At 41.4% G+C, this 24,829-nt stretch overlaps 1 protein-coding gene and 3 long non-coding RNA genes across 4 annotated transcripts in view; 3 read left to right on the top strand and 1 right to left on the bottom strand.

Moving 5' to 3' along the window:
* The window catches only part of LOC309494375, a 32,140-nt gene extending 19,685 nt beyond the window's left edge, over positions 1-12,455 (top strand). The window contains exon 3 of the long non-coding RNA XR_014204301.1: positions 11,296-12,455. This is a non-coding gene — a long non-coding RNA (uncharacterized lncRNA). The remainder of the gene's footprint in view (positions 1-11,295) is intronic.
* LOC309494374 overlaps positions 1-24,829 on the top strand; it is a 184,386-nt gene that overhangs the window by 70,812 nt on the left and 88,745 nt on the right. The gene's annotated exons all lie outside the window — the stretch shown is intronic.
* LOC309493576 lies at positions 9,065-9,639 on the top strand. The gene is made up of 2 exons (XR_014204003.1): positions 9,065-9,419; positions 9,459-9,639. It is a non-coding gene; the product is annotated as an uncharacterized lncRNA (long non-coding RNA).
* LOC309494347 (carbohydrate sulfotransferase 12-like) lies at positions 15,664-24,622 on the bottom strand. Its single transcript, XM_082163662.1, has 2 exons — positions 24,433-24,622; positions 15,664-16,919 (listed from the first exon to the last, which is right to left on the bottom strand). Exons 1-2 carry the CDS (start codon positions 24,448-24,450, stop codon positions 15,813-15,815), a joined length of 1,125 nt encoding a protein of 374 aa, XP_082019788.1. The 5' UTR covers positions 24,451-24,622; the 3' UTR covers positions 15,664-15,812.

A 24,829-nucleotide genomic window follows, 5' to 3' on the forward strand; every position in this document is an offset into this window, starting at 1 on the left:
CCAGATTATTTATTGAGGTCTATTTGAAAAGAATGAATCGTTCTAGAATAATTGGAGAGATTTTGTAGAGCAGTGAATCTGCATAGAAAATTATAAACAAATTACAAGCATAGATAAATACAATAGAAGAAAAATACAATTGAAATAAGCAGTGCATTATGTTTTTCAGGAAAATCTAACTTATCATGTACAGAAATTGAATTATCGAATTTAAAATAAGTCTTCACTGTAAAAATGAAATATAACTATTAATTAATTCAATTTATCTTTGTTAAAGCTACAAGTCATTTTCTCTTTTGTTGTTTGATCTCCATTGGCGACACAAACAGCTGTGGGTACATTAGGCTGCTGTCCCTTTAAGACGAATGCACAAAGCTAATTTAAATGACACGCATCGGTTTTCTTTCTCGGTTTAAAACACACATTACTATGGAGTCCCTAAAGGGACGTGGTGGTGGATTTTTTTTAGGATGGGATAATTATTATTTATTTTTTTCAAATCTTCTGCGTTCCCTCGCAAAGATATTTGCGTTCCCACGCAAAACCTGTTGTGATCTCGGACAGACACTTCCTGTTTAATGTCCCGCTGGCAGTGTTTCAGAGCTCCGTACGTTAATGGAGCGTTTCATAGTGTTTTAACTTGGATTTAAATATAAAGAAATGCGGTCAGTCCTTAACTCAAGGAGTTCAGTGAAGTTGGCAATATATTCACATAGGCTATTCGAACTTCCCGGATCAATATTCTTGAGCTAAACGTTGTTAAAACAAAAACAACACCTATTTACAATCACAGTAACCTAGACAACGAGCTACAACCCAATTCTCCTCAAAACGAGCTTAATTGTATAGAAGAGAGGACTAGCTTCTTTGATTTAGATAGTTTGTGGATCGTTAGGTAGAGCTCACGGCGGGTGATCGGTCAGAATCACGCAAGATTTCTTCATTGGAAGTATTTATTGAATTTACAACTGTATGATTGAATATGTACATTGATGTGTGGTTCTGAAACAAATAAAGAAATAAAACAAACATAATTAGTTGAATGCAAATTAATGATTATCATGCAACAAACCTCTATTTGTATTAACTGTATCTTATTCTAATAATATAGCAGGAATAAAATACAATAATATTTTAACATGGCCGAAATGAAAAAGGCTGTTCTGTGGATCTAAACAGCTCCAACCATAACAATAAGAAAGGATAAACCATTCGCAATACAATGGCTCCCTCTGCTGGTCGCATAAATAACTACACCAGGCCGCGCCGAGAGGTGTCACGTGACGACCAGTGTACGTGACGACCAGGTGCGTGCCCTATAACCGATTAACTGGATTGAAGGCGAATATAACCGCGATAGCTTAAAAACTATGCGCAGAGGGTGCTTAACTGGTATTCTACAATGTGTAACCAAAGAATAATGCCTGAGTGGCAACCTATACATCGATAGAAAGAAACATCACGACACAAGGCCTAGCCGGGCAGGAAAAGCCTGAGCTTACATTTAGCAACACTAAACAGACAAAACACTACCAATCTAGCCTTAGCAATGACTGTAAAAGAACAACAAAATACCGATTCTTACTTGTAAAGACGCACACAGAATAGAGCAGTTGTATCAAGGCGGGTTGTAAGTCCGTGCAGTTAGCGTACACTACTGGCAAAAAGTCTCGGACAGAATGCTACCAGCGTGCAGCGAGCCTGAGTCAACTTGTGATTGGCTAAGAGTCCAGGTGAAGCGAGGCGTCTTCCAGTAGGAGAGAGAAAGTCACAGTAAAGTGTCTGATGCTTAGCGGCCACAAGGGGGCCTTTTTTACAGCCGCCCCCAGATTACTGAAGGGAATCTGCAGAAGAAGAAAAGGCGCCCACTCGTCCGGTAGTGGTTAGTTTGACAACTCTGGAAGCTGGATGAGTCGAGCCACAGGGCGGGTGTACGCCCGGTCTCCTACATTCACTTCAGCAGATCGTACTTTACCGTCCAGGCCGGGGGAGACGCTGGTCACTGTACCCACTGGCCACAGTGAGCGAGGGAGCTGCGGGTCAATGATGAGGACCGTCTTGCCGATGTGCAGGTTTGGGTTTTCAGCATTCCACTTCTGTCGGGCCTGGAGGCTGGGCAGATAGAAACGGATAAAATGCTTCCAGAAGTGGTCAGCCAACAGCTGGCTATGGCGCCAACGCCTACTGCTTAGGAGCTCGGAGTCAGGATACACCACCTGCGGGAGAGAGGCATCTGACCGCCCAATGAGCAATGAGTTGGGAGTTATTGGATCAGGGTCGGCGATGTCTGCAGATGTGTAGCCTAATGGTTTGGAATTGAGAATCCCTTCAATCTCAACTAGTAGGGTTCTCAGTACCTCATCTGTTACAAGCTGGGCTCCAAGGGTTACTTGCAGGGCTTGTTTTACTGAGCGTATCTCGCGCTTCCAGCAGCCGCCAAAGTGGGGGGCGTTAGGTGGATTAAACTTCCGGTCGATTTGCTGAGAGGCGAGTTGAGCTTTGATGTCTGGAGCAAGGTCGGCGAATGCTTCCCGGAGCTCTCGATCGCCACCTCTGAAGTTAGTCCCCTGGTCTGAGATCAGCTCGAACGGCTTTCCTCTGCGGGTGATGAACCGTCTCAGGGCCATGAGGAATGAGTCTGCATTCAAACTGGAGAGCAGATCAATATGCACGGCTCGGGTGGTCATGCATTTAAAGATTATCCCCCAGCGCTTTTCACTCCTCCTTCCAATCGCTACCGAGTATGGCCCGAAGCAGTCTACTCCTGTTGAGTAAAATGCTGGCTTGAAAAGTCGGACTCTGGATGGAGGCAGGTCTGCCATTTTAGGGATTTGTGGCTTTCCGCGCCATTTCTGACACTCTTGGCACTTGCGCTGAAAGCGGCGGATAGCCTCTCGCCCTCCTGGTAGCCAATACTTGCGGCGCATCTCTGAGAAGACCCTCTCTGGGCCTGGATGGTGCAGACGGTAATCATACTCTTGGATGAGCAGCTGCGTGACTGGGTGTTTGGCATCCAGAACCACCGGGTGAACAGTATCCAGTTCCAGCTGGTTACTATGGCGCAGACGTCCGCCAACACGGATGAGCTTGTGACTGTGGTCGAACTCTGGTGCCAGCTTGAGAAGTCTGCTGCTCTTGGCGACTGGTTTCCCTGACTGCAGCTGGGCATAGTCAATAGGAAAACTGTCTTGTTGGACCTGTTGTAGCAGAGCCAGCTGGGCTTGCCTGTAGGCTGTGACGTTGCCTGGGGCCGCCCCATGTAGAGTCTTAGTTGTGGCGGTCAGGAGGTCTTTGAAGGAAGAGAACTGCTTAGCGTCAGGGAGATGACTTGGCGTGGTAGTAGTGAGGCCGCAGAACGAAGGTTTCTTGAGCTCTTCACCCTGATCTGCCTCTGTCTGAATCTGAGGACTTTGTGGCCATTTGTCTGGGTCACACCACAAGAAGGTTGGGCCTTGACCCCAGCGGCTGTCTGGTGTCAATGTGTTGAGAGGTTTGCCACGCGTTATGTCTTCGGCAGGGTTCTGTGCAGAGTCCACGTACCGCCATGTGTCATCCTCGGTGAGATCTTGAATCTCTGCCACACGTGTGCCAACAAACACTTTGAATCGGCATGACTCCGACTGCAGCCACTTGAGCACGGTAGTAGAGTCCGACCAGAGCACCACCCGCTGGATGGGCAGTGCGAGTTCAGATTTGAGGATCCGAGCCATTTGTGCTCCGGTCAGAGCAGCACATAACTCCAGGCGCGGGATTGACTGCTGCTTTTTTGGAGCAACTCTGGATCTTGCGGTGACGAAAGCTACTTGGACGACTCCATGAGGATTCTCGGTTCGGAGGTATGCCACAGAGCCATAGGTTCGCTCTGAGGCATCACAAAACACGTGGATCTCACGCTCACAGGTGGGAGAGTCTAACTCACGGCTAGTGTAACACCTCGGAAGTGCTATGCTCTGTAGGTGAGGTAATTCGTCCTCCCACTCTCTCCATGCGGCTAGCAGGTGATCCGGCAGAGCAGGGTCGTCCCAGTCACGCTTTTTGTCCCACAGGTGTTGGATGACAACTTTCGCCCTGGTGGTGTAAGGTACTAGAAAGCCAAGGGGGTCATATTGGCTTGCCACCACTTTGTAGATGGAGCGCATAGTGACAACTTCTTCAGTGGCTACAGCCTCTCGACACTTGAAGGACAGGGTGTCCTCTCGACAGTCCCACTGCAGGCCCAGGGCTGAATCTTCTTGACCTGGGTGACCTTGGCCGATCCACTTCTCAGCACTAGCCGATCTTGCCTCAGCAGGGAGGTGACGGATGGTGTCTGGATGGGTACTGGCCCACTGGCGTAACTCAAAGCCTCCCTCGGCAAGGAGAGTCTGCAGCTTGTCAATGATGGGCTTGGCATCTTCAACTGTAGGCACGCTTTGAAGACAGTTACCCACGTAGAAATGTCTTAACACAGAGTCTCTCACTGCATTCGCTGGCTGAGTATGGTCGGTGACGTGCTTCTGTAGGGCGTATGTAGCACAGCAGGGGCTACAGGTAGTGCCGAAGGGAAGCACCTTCCACTGGTAGACTGTGGGTTGTTCATCACGCTTGAGCTCCCTCCAGAGGAAGCGGAGGAGAGGCTCATCCTCCGGAAGGAGCCTGACCTGGTGAAACATACCCCGTATGTCACTGCTGAAGGCCACACAATGTCCTCTGAATCGCAGGAGAACTGAAAGGAGAGGTGGACCAAGGGTTGGACCAGGAAGCAGGAGTTTGTTCAAGTCAGTGGCACTGTACTGGAAAGAGCAATTAAAAACTACTCGGTGCTTGCCATTGTGCTCGACAAGGGGGTGAGGGATGTACCAGCTGCTTAAGGTGTTCTCTGTGCCATGGGGTAGTTTCGCCACATAGCCAGCCTGTTCAAGTCTCTGGATCTATGCGTTGTAGACTTGGGCCGTCTCAGGGTTCTTCGCCAGCCGCCTTTCTGTATTCCGGAGCTGAGGAAGTACTGCCTCCTTTGGTGCTCAGAGCTGGGGAAAGTTCTTCACGCGGAGGAGAGGAGTAGCATAACGGTGGACACCATCAACATCTACTCGCACCGTCTGTTTATCCAAGCATTCAAGGGCCTCCTTGTCCTGCCGTGACCTCGTACTGGCCTTTTCGCTGCGCCATGGGAGGACGTCCAGTTGCCACAGCCTCTCGACGTGCTGGTAGATGTCAGCTGGAGGTGCTCCGAAGGTGGTGAAAAGACAGCGTTGTTCGATAAGGTACTGCTTTAGATTGTTGGTCGGACCTTGCAGCGTCCATCCGAGACGGGTGCGGACAGCAACCGGTGCACCAGGGGGACCAAAGATGACTGGCTCAACTGGAGTCACCAAGTGGGGGTGGTCTGAGCCAATGAGCAGTAGCGGGATAATGTCCTTGAATGAAGGGATAGAAAGCTTCTTCAAATGTCTGTATTTGCTCTGCAGTGCTTTGAAGGGATACGTGTGCTGGCCTAGCCCGAGCTTGGGTGCGGTAAAGGCTCCTTGGATGTTGTATACCATGGCTGGAGAACAGGCTGGAGAGATGCTAAATGAGACAGCCGCCCCGTGAAGCGTTTGCAGCTCCTGTCTGACTGTACGCAGGGGTAAATCCTCGGGCTGGCCTTCAAGTCCCAGTTGTTGGACAGCCGGTTGGAGGAGCAGGGTGCGTTCGGAGCCGTCGTCTAGCACAGCGTATGTCTCCAGAGTTTGGTCACCATGGCGGAGGATAACTTTACTGACCTTGAGAAGCACACGATGGCCTTGCGGTGGCTTGCCAATGTATAGCACTTGGTCTGCACTTGGTACGGACAAAGGTTTGCTCTCACTGGACTTCACCTGGTCAAGCCTTCTCTCAGCTTTGTCAATCTTAGCTAGACTTCTCTCGCTGACATCGTGCAGAGCAAGCAGGTGTCTGCTGTTGCATGTTTTACAGCACATCTTCAGATCACATTCAGCTGATTTGTGTTCTCTGCCGCATCGCCAACATTGGTTGTTGTCCTGAATCCAGTTACGTTTCTGGGTGGCGCTGAGCAGTTTGAAATTTGCGCAACTATTCAGAGTGTGCTTGTAGTTCTCACAGAATGGGCAGAACTTCTTTGCATCTAGACTGGTTGGAGGAGTGGATTTGGCTGGCTCCCTAACCGATTTGGGTTCAGCCCCCAGCATGAGGACTGAGGCCTTAGGTGACGACTTGAAAGTACTCTTGGAGTCTTTGGGCTTAGATCCAGTGTCCTTTCTCAATCGATATTGTGCTATATCCTCCTGGATCTGGAGCTCGTATTCCAACCAATCTGCTAGGTCCAGAAGAGAGGGGATAGGAATGCGGAGCGGGTGGATGTAGCGCCTGAAACTGGACCTCAGGTCATGCGGTAGCTTGCCCAGTAGACGGGTGACATGAGAACCACAGTCCAGCTCAACTTGCCCCTTTAAACCGAGCTGCTCCAACATGCTCACCAGGGATCTGACGTTCAGGGCGAACAACCTGAATGACTTGATGTCTCCACTCTGATGTTGGGGCCGTCCATCAGTTCGGCAATACGCTGAAGGGCGAGTTGGTGTGGCTGCCCGTACTGCTGGTTTAAAGCTTCCATAGTGTCAGTTAAGGGGTAATCAGAATTGCTGTAAGAATCTGCCACCAGCAATGCTTCCTCCAGCTTCAGATGGTCCACTAATATCTGGAACTTGAAACGTTCAGTGGCATCTCTAGGAAGGAGATTGTCTAGGGCAATACGGAGTCTCGCAAAGTCTCTTGGGTTAGGACGGTTGAAGTTTGGGATTGTAGGAGTGGGCCCTCTGTATGTTCTTTCCTGTCCACCAGGAGGAGTCACTGAGCATTGGCGTCTGGGCTCGTGCCGAGGTGAAGGGGGACTACATCTCTCACGCTGGTCTGGAGAGTAGCTGCGGCAGCATGCAGGAGAGTAGTCACCTCGGCGTGATGGTTCTCTGTATTCTCTGGAGGAATAACAAGAGTCTCTGTAGCTGGCATGGCGCTCAGGTGAACGGCGATGGCTGGACTGCTCATAATTATAATGAGAACTGTAGCGCCCTTCCCTGGACTCATAGCTTCGTCGCGGGGCCTGGTGCTTGGTGCGTACTGGCTCGGGTGAGCGCTTAGGTGAGGGAGAGTCATACCTGGTTGATTCCCTGTACTCCTTTGTCTCTCTGCTGTAGTCATGACGCCTGTCATAGGACTGTTGTGGGGATGTCTCTCTGTCCCGGAAGTAGACTGATTTGTACCGGGTTGAAGCACCTCCATAATCCAGCCCTTCTTGGCAAAGTCTATCTCTGGCAGTTACAGTACGTGGCTCTGGACGGAAACTGCTGGGCTCCGCTCTGACTCTGAGCTGCTCGTTCTGTATTTTTAATTCCTCCATTGATGCTAGGAGCTCCTCCCTTTCACGTTCTAGTATTTGGCACTCCCTTCTCCACTCATCTGCAGAAGATTCCCATTTGTCAGTGACTGAACATCGCGCTGGGCTGTAGTGCAGCTGATCTTCTGGGGATGCAAAGCGTGAATCAGGTCTGCTGTGGTCCTCTTCGTCTAGCCGCTCTCTGGACTGTGACTCAGAAGACTTCTTGGTTTGAGATCTGGTCGGGAGATCAGACAAGTCATAATCTTGCAAGTAGTTAGGGAGGGACCGCTGCCTCCTGGATCGTGCACTAGACTCTTTATCCGAGGTGGTAGAGATCTTGCTCCGCTGCAAGCTCTGGATCCGGCTCGAATGACCACTTTGTAGAAGAGGACTGGCTTCTTTGATTTAGATAGTTTGTGGATCGTTAGGTAGAGCTCACAGCGGGTGATCGGTCAGAATCACGCAAGATTTCTTCATTGTAAGTATTTATTGAATTTACAACTGTATGATTGAATATGTACATTGATGTGTGGTTCTGAAACAAATAAAGAAATAAAACAAACATAATTAGTTGAATGCAAATGAATGATTACCATGCAACAAACCTCTATTTGTATTAACTGTATCTTATTCTAATAATATAGCAGGAATAAAATACAATAATATTTTAACATGGCCGAAACTGGCATTAAAAGAATGAAAAAGGCTGTTCTGTGGGTCTAAACAGCTCCAACCATAACAATAAGAAAGGATAAACCATTCGCAATACAATGGCTCCCTCTGCTGGTCGCATAAATAACTACACCAGGCCGCGCAGAGAGGTGTCACGTGACGACCAGTGTACATGCGGGAGGTGCGTGCCCTATAACCGATTAACTGGATTGAAGGCGAATATCACTGCGATAGCTTAAAAACTATGCGCAGAGGGTGCTTAACTGGTATTCTACAATGTGTAACCAAAGAATAATGCCTTAGTGGCAACCTATACATCGATAGAAAGAAGCATCACGACACGAGGCCTAGCCGGGCAGGAAAAGCCTGAGCTTACATTTAGCAACACTAAACAGACAAAACACTACCAATCTAGCCTTAGCAATGACAGTAAAAGAACAACAAAATACCGATTCTTACTTGTAAAGACGCACACAGAATAGAGCAGTTGTATCAAGGCGGGTTGTAAGTCCGTGCAGTTAGCGTACACTACTGGCAAAAAGTCTCGGACAGAATGCTACCAGCGTGCAGCGAGCCTGAGTCAACTTGTGATTGGCTAAGAGTCCAGGTGAAGCGAGGCGTCTTCCAGTAGGAGAGAGAAAGTCACAGTAAAGTGTCTGATGCTTATCAGCCACAAGGGGGCCTTTTTTACATTAATAATATAAATTTGTCTCTAACCAGACGAATGAGAGACAAGTCCAAATAAGGGTGCTTTCACACTTGGTTCGATTGCCTGTTCCGAACCCGAGTTCAATTGCTCCCCCCTCCCGGTCTGTCTGCCGCAAAAGTACTAAAACTGTTCCAAAGACAGCGGGCTGTCCGCCGAAGACAATTTTTGTGGAGGCAAGCAGAAATCATCTCCCTGCTTGCAGTGCGTCAATCCCGCTTTTCGTCAAGGTAAGTGTATACACACTATGGAAACACGTAAAAAATTGCCGCGTTAACATGGACAAACCATGTTACATGTAACATGACCGTGTTGACGCGGTCAAAATTCACGCGTCTCGTTTAAAGACTTTCGGCCCCGTTCACCTTCCATAGTGAGGAAAGTTGCAGTCAGGTCAACTTTATGGTAATAAGCTATGACGCGGTTCGGCGGCAACCAGTCAGAATGTAGAAGTCCTCCGCCTGAGAGGATTCCAGAGAACGCAATCCTGTTTGAGATGAGCCAAATCTGCGCAGAACCGATCACTGGTGATCACCACGAGATGCATGCCGGTTAGATGCATGCCGGTTAGAAATGTGTCCTATGCCAGTTCCAGTCCACTTTTAGACACGCACTTGCGAACTTCCCTAAGCACTTCCCCTCGGGGGAATCCCTGGCGCCATTTTGAAGTGCGTTCCACTTCGTGAAGTGCGTTCCACTTCGTGAAGTGCGTTCCACTTCGTGAAGTGGACGAGGGAAGTTTATATGGACAGACCCTCGTTCCCTCGATTTTGACCGAGGGAGCGAGTCTACTTCAAATGTACACTTCAGGCACCTATATGTCCCACAATGCAGTACGATTGTGACGTCACCACAGATCTCGTCTAATCACCACCACAACAGACAACTCTATGATATATGAATTATATATATATATATATATATATATATATATATATATATATATATATATATATATATATATATATATATTTTAAACAACCCAAACACACATATAAACATTTGGATGCTGCATTAAACAAATTCTTAAAGGAAAAAAATGTAAATAATAAATCAACTCCATAGCTGATTCCAAGTGATCAAGGGCTTAGGACGTTCCAATTCAGCCCATTGCAGTTTCCGCCAGTAGTGGGCACTCGTGCAACCTAAGCAATGTCGTACATCCGAGTGAACGAGACGGAGGGAAGTTTATACACTCTTATTTATTTTATATATAAATGATTTTGTAAATTCATCTAAAATATTCCATAAAATTATCTTTGCGGACGATACTAATTTGTTTACATCACATAGTAATCCAATTATTCTTCAAAATATAGTAAACTTAGAACTAATTAAAGTTGACACTTGGTTTAAATGCACTAAACTGTCATTAAATATTAGCAAAACTAACTACATAGTATTCAAATCGACCAATAATTTTCTTTTTAAAAACACTGATCTTTGCCTGATTAAAATAAATGAACAATTGATAAAAAGAGTGTTTTCCACTAAATTTCTGGGGGTCCTCATTGACGAATCTCTTACTTTTAAATGTCATATTGATCATCTTGTTAACAAACTTTCAAAGTATGTTGGCTTGTTTTATAAGATCAGACACTTTCTCCCTCTGTCTGCTCTTCTTGTGTTGTATAAAACTTTGTTTGAACCACATCTTAATTATTGTAATGTGATATGGTGCAACACCTACATAAGTCATCTTAAAAAACTTATATCATTACAAAAGAAAGCCATTCGGGCTCTTTCCTGGTCAGAGATAAATTCTTCTTCATACCATCTATTTTATCGATTTGAGTTATTAAGAGTAGATGAGCTAAATAAATATCATAATGCTTGCCTTATCTTCCAAATTGTAAATAATCTGAACTCTAGATTAAATAGTCTTATTCCTATCTACAGCCCCCAGCACACATACCAAACGAGAACTAAATCACTAATATATGGTAAATATCGCCGATATTTGCGCACTAGTATGAGTGTTGCATGTAGGGGGCCCCAGATTTGGAACGGGATCGATGATGACATTAAGGTGTTGCCCTCTATCTCCAACTTTAAAAAACAACTAAAAAATTATTATTTATCAACTTATATTTAATATATAACTGCTTTCTCATGGACTACTGGGATGTATGAGCATGAATGTATGTGTATACTGTATGTATGTCCTTGTGCGTTTTTCTTGTGTGCTCTGTTATCATCGTCTGGTACCAGGTGGTGACCATGTACCTTTACCGTACCACCTTTCTCTTGTAAAATTACGGGCCCCCACCCATAAGCTTCTCTAGCTTCTTTGGGGGACCCATTCACTATACCTATTTGATTTTGTTCCAATGACTGCATTATTATGCTTTTGGTATTTTGTGAATAAATGAAATAAAAAAAAATTAAAAAAAATTAAAAAAAATTAGCGAGTGAAGGGCATGACAATTTTGGACTGGAACGCAGCACTGGTGCAGTCCGCCTTGCTCTGATGTCATGCTGACGTATATCAAAAAACTCACGCGAGCGCAAGGCAGACGTGTCCAATTCTACAGTGGAGCCAGAGAAAGTCTAATGAGGGGAGAAGTGCCACTCAATAAACTTCTGGTTGCAGTTCCACTCTTGTTCCATATGAGGGCGCTCACAGGACGAGTGCAGAATGAATGGAGGTCTATGGCGCTATACCCCTCAAAATCCACTTTTCTCAGGATATAATTTTTTGTCTAGTAATTTGAATGTTGTTTTCGAAAGGGGATGCAAAGAAATTACACATTGCTTGGTGTTAGATTTTTTAGAGTCACTTATTTGCTTTAAAAAGTCTTTCAAAATGTCAATGACGTCATAACATCGTACGACCAGAGATACTGCTTCACGGCAATCCTTCAGTCACTTTGGTGCTTTCGCGCTCTGCACTTTCTTTTCTCTCGAGGCATAGAAAACACAGCTGACACAGGTAAATACACGTGCTAGATGAGTTTTTGTTTTGTTTGTTTCTGGTCCCGCTTCGGATGCCACGATGCCATCAAGCGGTATCTCTGGTCGTAATCAGTCCTTCACTGACCAATCAGCGTTCATTAGCAGAATGCTAGCATGTTATGGGCAACAACAACTCAACCTGTAAGAAATCGAAAGGACATAAGTACTCGTTCATTCAACTTTCGACCTATAACCCATGTTGAACTTGCAAAACCTACAATCAAATCTGAGATTTCTCAACGGCAATCGGGTGAAAGAGACAAATTTAGCCGTCTAGCCCCATTGACTCCCATTCATTTTGCACTCATGGCGAGCGCCCCCAGTGGAACTCTGGTTGGAACTACAACCAATAGGACTTAAAGGGTTAGTTCACCCAAAAATGAAAATTCTGTCAGTAATTACTCACCCTCATGTTGTTCCAACCCCGTAAGACTTTCGTTCATCTTCGGAACACAAATTAAGATATTTTTGATGAAATCTGAGTGCTGGATCACTCCTCCACAGGCTTATGGACACTATAACTTGCTGGCCCAGAAAATGTATTAAAGACATTAATATAGTCCATGTGACTCCAGTGGCTCAATCTTAAGTTTATAAAGCGACGAGAATACTTTTTGTGCGCAAAAACAAACAAAAATAACTACTTTATTCCACTTTTAATTTCCTTCTCTCTGGGCCTCGAGTCTTTTCACGTAGTGTAATAGCGTAGCGCGTCTGTGTTGCACGTCACCACGTAGGCTCACTATTGGGCGACGCTAGTCATGTGTGTGATACGTGGTGAATGCTAAATCAGATATATGTACAATAATATTATGATGTCCAGCAATCGATTTAAATAGTAGGCTATGGGGTTTAATTTGTCGTTTAATGAGATAGCCTATGTTGTCAGTGCCGAGAATTTTCGTGTGAATAAATACATAGATCCGTCAATTTGATCAACATGTATCTTAATGGTCCAGTGGTAGAACTTTCGCCAAGCGTGTCAGAGGTTTTGGGTTCCCCGCACTCGTATATATATTTTTTCTCGTAGGCCTATAGTTTTTTTTTTTTTCTCATCAAAACCGATTATGTTCATCAGTGGTTGTATATCAAGCAGGGACACGTTTGTGTGCATTTATGTTTTGTGTTTTCACCAGAACGAATAGAGAGTATCGGCAACGGATTGAACCGCGCGTCGCCACACGAGAAAACACTGTATCCGCGGCACTGATCGCAGCGGCAACAAGCACTTTGATCACTTGATTTAAAAAACACATTTCATCGCTAGATCGTCTCTTATTTAAAAAACTAACGAAATGAATGCTCTGCCAGTTAATCGGAGATGTTTTATTTATTTGTAGAATTGGTACATTCGTGCCGCGAGATGTTTTAAAAAGTGGTGGGGACAATATCGACCCTGGCAAAAAGTGGTGGGGACATGTCCCACCCGCAAATTACGCCTATGAGATACACTCATAAGACAGAAATATTTTCCTCAGCCGCATTCTGCTGGTTAAAGGAAGAACTGTGAAGGCTGTCTTACAAAATAGACCTACAGCTTTCTTTGAGTAAACTTAAAGAGAACATAGGCTACTGGAAACCTGAAAAGTTTTATTTAATTTGCTGTGGTGTTTATCATTTAACAACCCAGTCTCATATAAAAACGTAGCCTGACTACGTTGGCAAAAGTGCAAAACGTAGAGGGGTTACAATAATGGCCCTTGAATTGTATGACTGTTACATTATTTAAAAAAACAAAACAAAAAAACAATTCTTTTCCTATTGTTTTACGTCCAAGTCACGTGACTTTCAAGATTCCAGCCGTGAGAACAAAAAACATGGCGGAAATTTCTTTCATTTTTAGTGAAAAAATCTATATTTTGAGTTAGTTTCTGCATAAAAATAAGTTTTGATTACATTTCTAGCGAGAAATATATATTTTATTTTTATTTAACATGATTTAGAAGCCTGAAACCGCCTTTGACTCAATTGCTTAGTTTTTTTCTGTGGTTAATATTTGATTAACAGGAAATGGTACATTATTAAAAATATTCTTAAAATTAAATTTGGAGGTTTTTACTAGAAAATACTTTGTGATTATTTGTGAAATTTACTAGCAATTTATGAGTAAAAAATGGTTGCAAAGCAATCCTATACCAAATTTTTTAAGTACTGGTCTGGGAGTGATCTGATTTTTATTAAAGCTCTTGGATAAAATTATTTCGCACCTTCTTTGTCTGGCCTACTTCGGACACTACGAAGTAGGCCTGACCTGGAACACACCAAGCCGACGTCGACGAACTAGGACTGATGAAAGCCATAGACCGTAAAAGAAATGGACACATTGGATTCAACGGAGAAAAGTGAAGTCAATTAGAAGCACTCACTTCCTGATGGCCGAGCGTACTGCGCAGACTCAAGCTGAGCTTGACAACGTAGATGTGACGTGAGCAACCCGTCTGTCTTCTAGTATCTGTGCCAAGAGAAATCTGAATCATTCCCTTCCGAAACTTGCAGAGACGGAGATCGTGAGTAGGAGGTGTCCATGAGCTAGGAGCAGGAGCAACTTTTGCTAAGTATTCTGCTTAATTATTTTGTCATTTTGCCTCCACGTCCCCCCCGATTGCCTGCAAGCTTCTCCTCCTGTCCATACGGTAATTTCTGTGCAACAGAGAGTCGCGTGGTTATGACGCAATCCTTAGCCTATTTTTACAAAAACTGCTTCTACAGGGCCATAACGTAAGATACACGGTAATGGAGCCTTTTATACATTTTTGTGTTTCTTTAGAAATAAATAATGGACAAATGGAGTCTTTAAACGTCTCAGATGTAAAGTTTTTTGCTGTCAAAGTGACGCCAAAATGAATGGGAGTCAATGGAATGCTAACAGCAGGTGATGGTCTGCTAATCAATGGCGGCGCCCAGGGAAGCTTCAGTGTTTTCCGAAACATTGGCCCCCTGATGAAAGCCGACTGTGTTGTCCCTCGCGTTGGGGTAAAAGCTGCACTTGAACACAGCGAGAGATCTACTGCCGACTGTTGGCTAGAATGCGTGTTCTGCGCCTGCGTGTAAATGAGATCTAAACTGTCTATTTCTGCAGATATAGGCCTATTTGTCATTCAAAAAGGGCTTTACTAGATACACAAACCGTAAACAACGCAGTGCGTGCTTACCGTTTTGGCTTCTGTTTATAATAAATTATAATACATATACAGAGTATATGTTTAAGAGGTTGTTTTGGTTTCTGTTTGTCTGTTCACTTTAAGGTCCTGAGTCTGAAATTCTCATCCGAAATTTTCGCACGTTAAAAAATAAATACGACCTCCTATGTCAATCACACTTGCACACTGCAAGTTTTTTTTATTACATTTTTAGAGAATTACAACAGTATAAATGAAGTTCCAAGTGCCCAACCAAAGGGATCACTAATCGCCATAATGGTGACTAAAAACATTTTAGGAATATCAACATCAATTTATGAAGTCAGCTTATGTGATGTTCTCTCAAATGTATCAGTTGTATTAAAATGTCAACATTCAAGATGACTTTGGGAAATGAGTGAATGCAAACAGAGTCCATTAAGTGAAAAGTCCATTATGATTCCCCCCCCCATTATGATTTTTACAGTGATTTTACAGTTTTTGATTGACCTGATCACCAAGAAAAAGGAGACTATAGCATCAAAAATAAGTAGGTTAGAAGGTTAAAAAATGAAATCTGGAAGAAAGAACCAAGATTATCATAAAACAGGAGTCTGAATTTAACAAAGAATAAAAATAGATTCCATCAGGCCTCAAATATGTTTAAGTATGTAACCAAACTATTTCGTACCCCTGGGTGATGAAACCTACAAAGTTTTTTTAGCAGAACATTGACAATGCCACATCAAAATGCTCTTATGTCAGCTTCATTTTGAATTCCTTAATTTTTGCGAATCAAAATATTGGGCCAAGTTGGCCAACTTTAAGGGATAAATAGCAACAAATACAAATTTAACTAACTTAGACTTGCATTTAATTTAAATAAGACCTAGACATGTTCTTGACAGATTTCATTTAGGATTCAGCTTAATTTATCTTGTTTATATTTGCATGAGGTACTGTATATAAGTAATGCAAAATCAGAAAGAACAAAAAGCAATACTTGTCACTCGTCCAGAAGTGTCTCAGGTTTCTTGTATTCAAATAATTTAAAGTCTGTTTCATAAAGATTGTACAGCTTTCTCCTGTCAGCTATGGAAATGCTTGCAAACCATTCTTGCTCCCAGTCTTCTTCTGTCCTGTTCTCGTACCCTGGGGGAAAGTGAATATATTTATCCAGCCCAAGAATCCTCAACAAATGTTCTGTATCCTCATCAAGAGTTTCCAGCTTTCCAACAAAATCATAGTCAATTTGGCACGGATGGCAGAGTCTGTACATCTGCTGCCAGTGTTCATTGAATGGTTTTACTTTCTCAGTCTGTGGATCTAACAGGTACTGAATAAAGTGAGTAAAGGATAGTCTGATACCTGCGGCGAAGGCCTCTTGAGCGGAGTCAGGGGGGGATGAAATATTAGCATAACGCTGAAGCATTGTGGAGGCATACTCCTTATAGAAATACTCATCTGGCACAGTAAATTTGTTCCGGAAAGCAGAAATAAGTCGTACAAAAGGATCCCGTACAAAAAGGAACTTAGTGTAATTCTTTAGTTTGTGATGCATCAATGGACGTGAGAAACGACCAAAGCGTTTCCAAAGCTTGTTAAACGTCTTATGTACTGTATAATTATGGATTACCTCAATTGGTATGTCAAGAGGATCCAGGTATGGAGCTCCATTAGGTGCCTTCAGGTTCTGGCTTAGCACAATCATGACTCGTTTCCAGTTGGTACAAGCTACCTTTGGTACAAAACAGTAAATAACACCATGATGATCATCCACAATGAGATGGTCCAGGGCTTTGTTTGGAATTTGGTCAAATGGGATTAATTTCCCTGGGAAGTTCAAGCTGCTATTGGCTGAGCAAAGCTCTCTTATCATACGTCTACGATGTGCTTGACGCAGTTTGAGGTGTGTGAAATCTTGTGATGAAGCTGTGTGTGGGTAAAAAATCCCATTTCTCAATTCATTCCAGAAAATGAAGAATGTGACAAATACTGTTCCCAAAAGAATGAAGTACTGGAGTTGCCTTTGCATTGCCATTTTCGCTGGACGCTTATTCCAGATCCTCACAATAGATTGAATGGTATTGTTTCTGGAATTAACTTGAGAATTCTGGGGGAAAACACACAAAAAAAGGACTTTATAATGAATTCTGAATTTACAATCTACTACCACAAAATATGATTCATCACTATATCTAAATGATGATGAAATATATATCACCTGATCATCTTTGTTTATTGTTTACATTATGTGTTTTGGTAAACACTGTTACTAAGACAACATATATGGTTTATATAAACACTGAGCGGTGTTCATTTAATACCAGGGAATTTACTGTGTACGCAGCTGGTCGGTTTTGCAAGACAGAGACAGGAGCCTGCCACTGAACATGCTCTTCTGCTTGGAGAGAGTGGTGTGCAGGGGGTGGCGTTTATTGTCCATTATAGAGAGCAGTCTGTTCAGGGTCCTCTTATCTGCAACTGATGTCAGTTACTCCAGCTCCATGCCCACCACAGAGCCAGCTTTTCTCACCACCCTGTCCAGTCGTTCAGCATCCCTCTTCCTAATGTTACCTCCCCAACATACCACAGCATAGAAAAGGACACTGGCCATGAAAGACTGGTAGAACATAAGCAGGAGTTTGCTGCAAACATTGAAGGACCCCAGCCTCCTAAGGAAATAAAGTCTGCACTGCCCTTTTTTGTAAAGTGCATCAGTATTGGCAGACCAGTCCAGAGATCACCCCTTCAGTATCCTGTCTTCCGTTGTCCGTCTACCATCATCCGTCTTCCCAATCCAGCTTCACCAGTCATAACCTCACATCCACCATCAAAGTACCATACATCTGTCTACAGCCAGCTAAGTCACCATCTGCATTTCTCTGTTGCCATCAACTCACCATAGCCTGGTTCCCGCTGTCATCTCCACCCTATGCTCTCAATAAAGAACCTGTTGATATCACTCACCCTTCTGTGTTGTGAAAAAAGACCAGACCACAAAGAGAAGCACAAAATGGGCATCCTCCTCACCCCTGTGAACCCAGTTAACTTTCTTCTCTCCAGCTTTCAAGATGGCCGCCCGATCAAGGACTACGTAGAAGAGCTCCTCGACCATACGCATGAAGTACCCAGAAGCGAGGACACATTAAAGACCGTCTTTTGGTGTGGGTTGGACGATCAACCAATATCACCAAGTTCCTGCAGCTGTGATAATAGTTTCCTTGAAGAGGTACATTGAAGACGTTCTCCGGGTATATGGATCACCTTATAATCCTGTTATCTCGCTGAAATCTTGACGGATTTACAAACGTTTTGGTTTCTTACAAACGTTATTAACGTGGCTATAATTATTTCATATGGAAGTCCATTGTTATAATTATTCATATGTATATGCAGTGTCATAACTACATCTCTGACGTTTATAACAAACCAAACCGTTTGAAAATTGGTAGAAAATTGAGCAAGTTATGGTTATTTAAAAGTACATGCACCATGTTACGAGTGAGCGAGCACCCTGTGGTAAGATGGCCGCCGTGTGCGGACGTCGAGCTCCATTGGTCAGCAGCGCGCACGAGACATCTAGCCTTTATTATATGATATCTATGGTCCTATGTAGTTTTTCATGTTGATTAGTCTCCCCAGGTGTATTGTTTCCTCATTTCCTAGTTTAGCTTGGTATTTATAGCCCTTGTGTTTCACTTGTTACTTTGTTGTACATGTATGGTTGCTTCTAGTTCGGTCATTCTCGTGGTTTTGTTTCTTTATCCATGGAGTTCTTTATTGTTTATTCTATGTGTTATTTCATTAAAACCCTGCAGATGGATCCTCGCCTTTGCCTGCTTTCTCCAGCACATTACAGATAGTTCCTTATTAGGTCATCAATCATTCCTGAATGAGATTGGCATCATTTAGAAATAAGAACTAATAACTAACCACACTGTAAAAAATGTCTAACCTCTCCAAGTCAAAATTTTCTAGTGACTGGTCACATCTAAATTTTTTAATTGGCCCAAGTGTAATTCTTGTTGCAATATCTGTTAACATTGGCTCAATGAGAAATAATACGTCAGACTAATTGAAAAATTTTGATGTGACCAGTCACTATATATTTTTGACTTGGGGATGTAATTTTTTTTTTTACAGTGCATGACCATTTATAAAGAACTGCTTAATAATTACTAATCACAACATTAACATGTCTGAGATGTGAGCAATGGTCTTTTTTTTTACTCTGAATAATATAGTTTTCACTTTAAAATAATAGTTTGGATCACCAGTAGCCTAGTTCTTGAAGAGTGACTAGGTAACACCTTAATTAGTGATGCATTTTAAGACTATATTCAGAGTAAAAAAGATGATTGATTATGTCTCACTACGTTTTGAGCCAACGCAGACTTTGAATGTAGCCTAGGCTACTTTAAAATAGGCTATTCATAATTTAGGACTATATAATTAGGCATGTAGGCTAAAAAGTGATTTAAAAAAACAAAAACAAAACAAAACAGAAAATGTTTTAGTAGTTAACATTTGACACACACACAGAAAAAAAAACCCAAAAAAAACAATAAAGAACAGGTCTGTGTACTTTTTCGTTCATTCATTATTCTATTTCAGAATGAAAGATGAAATTTTAAAAAGGGTGCGGCTTGGTTTTTTATTTAAAAGGAAAAAGCAGAAATGGCTGTATTTTGTTTTCCAAATGTATTGTTGTCATCCAATAATAGTATTAGAAAATTGGATGACAATTCCGATCGGTTTTTAATTTGTAGGCTAGTATTTATTTGTACGTTTATTGTATTTCATTTGACTGATCCTATCTTTACCCGGAAGTAAATTACACCGTCGTGCGAAGTCATACACTAGATGTCGCCTTGGCTACGGCAGTTTGGAACGTTGCATTCATAATCTGGGCTCATCTGATTTTTTTGTACATAGCATAGCCTACTTTGTTATGATTTTAGTATCATAATGATTAATAAATGCACGCACAATTATCCTGAACTTGATTTGAACAAATGCCTTTCAACTTGTGTGTGCAAAATTCAGAATTAAATGAATGTGCAGCAATTTGTAAAAATATTGAGTCTGTAGGCCTATATACTGTTGTAGCCATTAAATAAGCGCATTTAGTTTCATATTTGTTCAAATATTATAATGTTGTTTTTTTTCCATGTATGTTGATTTGTGAAAAGTGAACAGCACGAGTAAGATAGGATGCACAATATATCGAGAGATATGGAGCGGGTCAGACATGATTTTGACCACGTCATTAAGTTTTGTTTTGTAGAAAACCTTTCTTTAAAGTGAATTTCGTTTTGTATAAATTGTATCTTAATTTTAATAAATTTTTCATCAACCAATTGCCTGGATTTAATAAATAAGAAACAAATATAAGTATAACAGACAATATAATCATGGAGGCGCCGTGCGGTCTCTTGCATTGCATGTTAACTGGAGCGCATCTCATCCTAACTTAACGAAACTCATATGCCTCACACAGACATGAGAAATACATCAAATACACAAAGCTTGAAATGTCTTTAAACGAAATAATTCAAAATTATTTCTCATTTCTCTCTATAGGCGCATTCACTATATGGCGATCGTCAACTTCATCTTTGCAGCCGAGTCGACACTGTCAGAAAACACTAGTTTATTAATAAAAAATCAATGCACGCGTCACCGGATTTACAAATGCACATCTTGCTTGTTGCACGCACACATATTATGTCGAAATAACGAGATATTATGTTGAAATAACATTATTATTAATAATAGGCTACATCTTTTAGAATATTTGATTGAATGCTGAATGTTGCGCGTGTTCAGTTTAATAAAATTAAAACTTTAATTGTGATCATTAAAATAATTGAATATTTAATATTTAGTGGCCAAGTTTTGCTCATTTATTTATTTATATATATATAACGCATTCGTTCCAATGAACTGCCGTAGCCAAGGCGACATCTAGTGTATATATCTATGACTTCGCACGACGGTGTAATTTACTTTCGGGTAAAGATGCGATCAGTCAAATGAAATACAATAAACGTACAAATAAATATTACAAATTAAAAACCGATCGGAAATATCGTCCAAATTTCTAATACTATTATTGGATGACAAACAATACATTTGGAAAACAAAATACAGGCATTTCTGCTTATTTCTTTTAAACAAAAAACCAAGCCGCACCCTTTTTAAAATTTCATCTTTCATTCCGAAATAGAATAATGAATGAACGAAAAAGTAGGCTACACGGACCAGAACATAATTTAAAGGACAAGTTCGGTATTTTACACTTAAAGCCCTGTTTGACTGATCCCTGGGGGGAGGGGGGGTGCTACCACAGAAACCGAAAATTCTCGGGCCAGCAGCATGTGTCCAAATTTCAATCTTAACCGTTCTATTTCATCAGAAACGATCTGAAAACAGGGCTTTAAGTGTAAAATACCGAACTTGTCCTTTAAATCCAGCCTGTTAATTGTCAATGTAGCCTACAATCAGAGATGGGCATAAATACATAGAAATGTATTTAAAATAAAAGTACAAAATACTGTGTGAAAAAATGTATTTAAATACAAATACAGTACTTTGTATTTTGAAAAACACAAAATACATGTGAAATTGGCCATCCAGTGCAGGTATAGGTCACAATGAATGAAGAAACTAGGACTATTGAATTTTCATTCCTAACCTCATCTCTGCCCTCTTTGTCATTCTTTCTTTCTTTCTTTCTTTCTTTCTTTCTTTCTTTCTTTCTTTCTTTCTGGCAATTACAAATAAACTTATGCAAAATAGCAGGCATTTATGTACTTATTTCTGGTTACAATCTATTACTTGTGGCCGGGAACACTATTAAAAAATTCATGTAAAACTGTGGGAACCTTTTCTAATATCTAGCAAAGAATATGGATGGGCGATATGACAGAGTAACAATATCATGGTTTCACAATTCTCAATATCAGTTTTGATACCACAGCATAAACTGAATTTCAAACTCTTTTGCAGGTTGTCCAATGCTTTTTAAGTAATTTTATATTTATTTTATGTAAAGTTTATTTGTTTCTGTAAGTTTATTAAAATTAGAAAGTGTATCTAAATTTTTTAATTAGAATTAATTTAGATTCATTTGACACTATTTAGTATTTTCCCCCTTTTTTATGTACAATAAAACTAAAAGCTGAAGATTTTTGTTGTGCCATCAGTGTTTCTTTCAAATCAACAACCGATCAAGACTGATTGGCTAACGCTATTTTCCCACTGTGCTATTTTTTTTATTTAATGTTAAGTGAAGTGAATAATGCACTATTTTAACTTTAATCAACAAGTAGAATTGATCATGACATTCTCACCTTATTCCAAAAAAATCGCTGATCCAATGCTGAGCTAGTGAATGTCTGAACTAGTTGATGCACAAAATCAGTAGGTTGACTGGCAAAAAGTATTTTATGTATTTTGAAAATACAAAAATACTTATCTTAAATGTATTTAAATGCAAATTGCATTAGATTTTTTTCCAAAGGCTTTAAACTACAATATACAAAAAAAGTATTTTGTAGGCCTATTTCAAATACGTATTTTAAATAGGCCTACATGATGTAGCCTATCTGAAATACTGCCCATCCCTGCCTACAATTATCTGTCTGACACAGTGGCGGTTCTAGACCACAGTAACTGGGGGGGCCAGGCAGGGGCCACTTGTGCTTTTAGGGGGCACACCTTTAACATTCATCTTAACCTATTTTCAGTATTATTTCAAGTCATTTTTCACCATGTCATGCATGACTGCAATCTCTAGAAAAAGCTAATAAATTATATTAGCTAAGCTAATAAAACAATTTCAATTCAAATGAATGTTTCATTATGTTTAATTGTAGTGTGATATAATGATCAATAATAACACATTTTTAGCATCTAAGCACATCTAGGCACTTTTTTACACCTGGGGTGGGCGATTTGGCAATAATATCATATCACAATTTTTTTTTTTTTTTTAGGAAAATCACGATTTTATCACGATTCTTATTTCATGTTGGTTTTACTATTTTGCATGTGATTGAGCATTACAGCCAAACTAATGTCCCTATTTTAAAAGCAAAGCCTTATAGGTAACAAAATATAGGTAACAAAATATAAAATAAAAAAGAATGGCAGACATTTAGGCCAAAGTGGCGAAGATAAAAATCTTTGTCACTATTTTCTTTGTTATAAAAATTAAGAACAGAGATACATATTACACATACACAACTTAATATACAAATGAAATAAACAGTGCTTTATTTTTTCAGCTATAGGTGTATTTAACAGTAGAATTGAAGAAAGTAATTAAATGAACACATATGAAAATAAAACACAACAGACTTAAAGTTCTCAGTCAAGAGCAGTGAATGATTTCCTCTGTGTGTTTTGTTGTTTTATTAACATTAAAGGGATAGTTCTCCCCCCCAAAAGTCATAATTTACTCTCTTAAGTTGTTTTAAACCTGAATAAGTTTCTTTCTTCTGTTGAAAATAAACGTTATTTGAAAGAATGTGAGTAACCAAACAGTTGATGTACCCCTGTGACTTCCATAGTATATATTTTTCCTACTATGTATGGAAGTCAATGGGGACCAGCAACTGTTTGGTTTTGGGTGAACTATCTCTTTAAGGACAAGCGGCAGCATGTTTATTATTAGGGCTACTGTCTCTTTAAGAACTGCACGCGACGCGTCTAATATACACGCATATGACAAGCAGATTTTAATTAATTTTCTCTGTTTACTTTCACTTTAGACATAACCAACTTTGTTTATGTAAACATTGTCTGTATTGGACAGTATTAGCGCAATATAAGACTCAAAAGATAACTTAGTCCAGTAACAGGCTTTTAGTGCATGTGCGCGTCGAGTGTAGCCTACGCGCTCAGTAAAGCGCATATTTGAACAGCGCATCAGCAGCGAATGACATGTTTAACCGGCAAGGCTTTAAAGCACATGCAAATAATGAACTTTTGTGAACTGCAGTGTCCCGTTCCTCTGCGTTAACATTTGATGTGAATATACGTCGTGCTGCAGTGTAGATGAAGGCACCGCAACTGATAAAATGCGCAGTTGTTTGGTGTGATTTTACGATTCCAAATTTAGGGGGGCCAGAGGGGGGGCCAAGCTTGGTGACACGGGGGCACTGGCCCCCCCTGCCCCCCCGCCCCCCCCTCTAGAACCGCCACTGGTCTGACATTCCCCAAAACAAATTAAATAATTGCCATGAGATAACGCGCTATTAGCCTACTCCGAATCTTTACTTTGAATGAATAGTAGGCTATCCATTCAAAGTAAAGATTTGGAGTAGGCTCATTTTTTTTACTTTATAGACTATCAGCAACGTATTACAGTTTCACTGTTCCCCACCACCACCGAACACCTTTTCACTGACTCGCGCTTGTTAGTCGGAAATTATTTAAGTTTTTTAGATCTTGTTAAATTGTTGTGAGAGTGTAATGCCAAAACCTAGTGATGCTAAATGGATGCCTTGAAAGTGATACAAGCCTAAATTACCGCATACACAACATAGCCTACAGCATATGTTTTAGCTTTACTACTTCTGGGTTCAACCCAAACGAAAAATCAGTAGGCTACTCACCTTCAATAATCTCCTCATCCTGGTGATGTTAAAATGGTGTATATCCTTCTTTCTCCGCAAAAGGAGGAGTCATCTAAGTGTCGAGATTCTATTTGGTTTCTCAATTATTTCTCGGTGCACGCTTACGGTGCGTGTCCAGCGACAAAACTCCGCTCAGCTCAGTGCCTCTGGTAACGATTACGCATCCGCTTCAGGGTGTGTCTGCAGCGAGTGTTTAAAGTCCAACTGAAATCAAAATGGACCCTATTTACTTTGTTAGCGCATATTACTAGTCTTGTGGTGAATAATTAATCCGTGCAAGTTAAAACACTGATTTTTTTTTTAAAAAGCCATAAAAAGGAAAGCATTAAAATCAGTAGCGGCTGGTGAAAAATATATTATGTGGGGCTGTGCCATA

The sequence above is a fragment of the Leuciscus leuciscus genome (genome assembly GCF_965113295.1).
Source record: "Leuciscus leuciscus genome assembly, chromosome: 3".
NCBI lineage: Eukaryota > Metazoa > Chordata > Actinopteri > Cypriniformes > Leuciscidae > Leuciscus > Leuciscus leuciscus.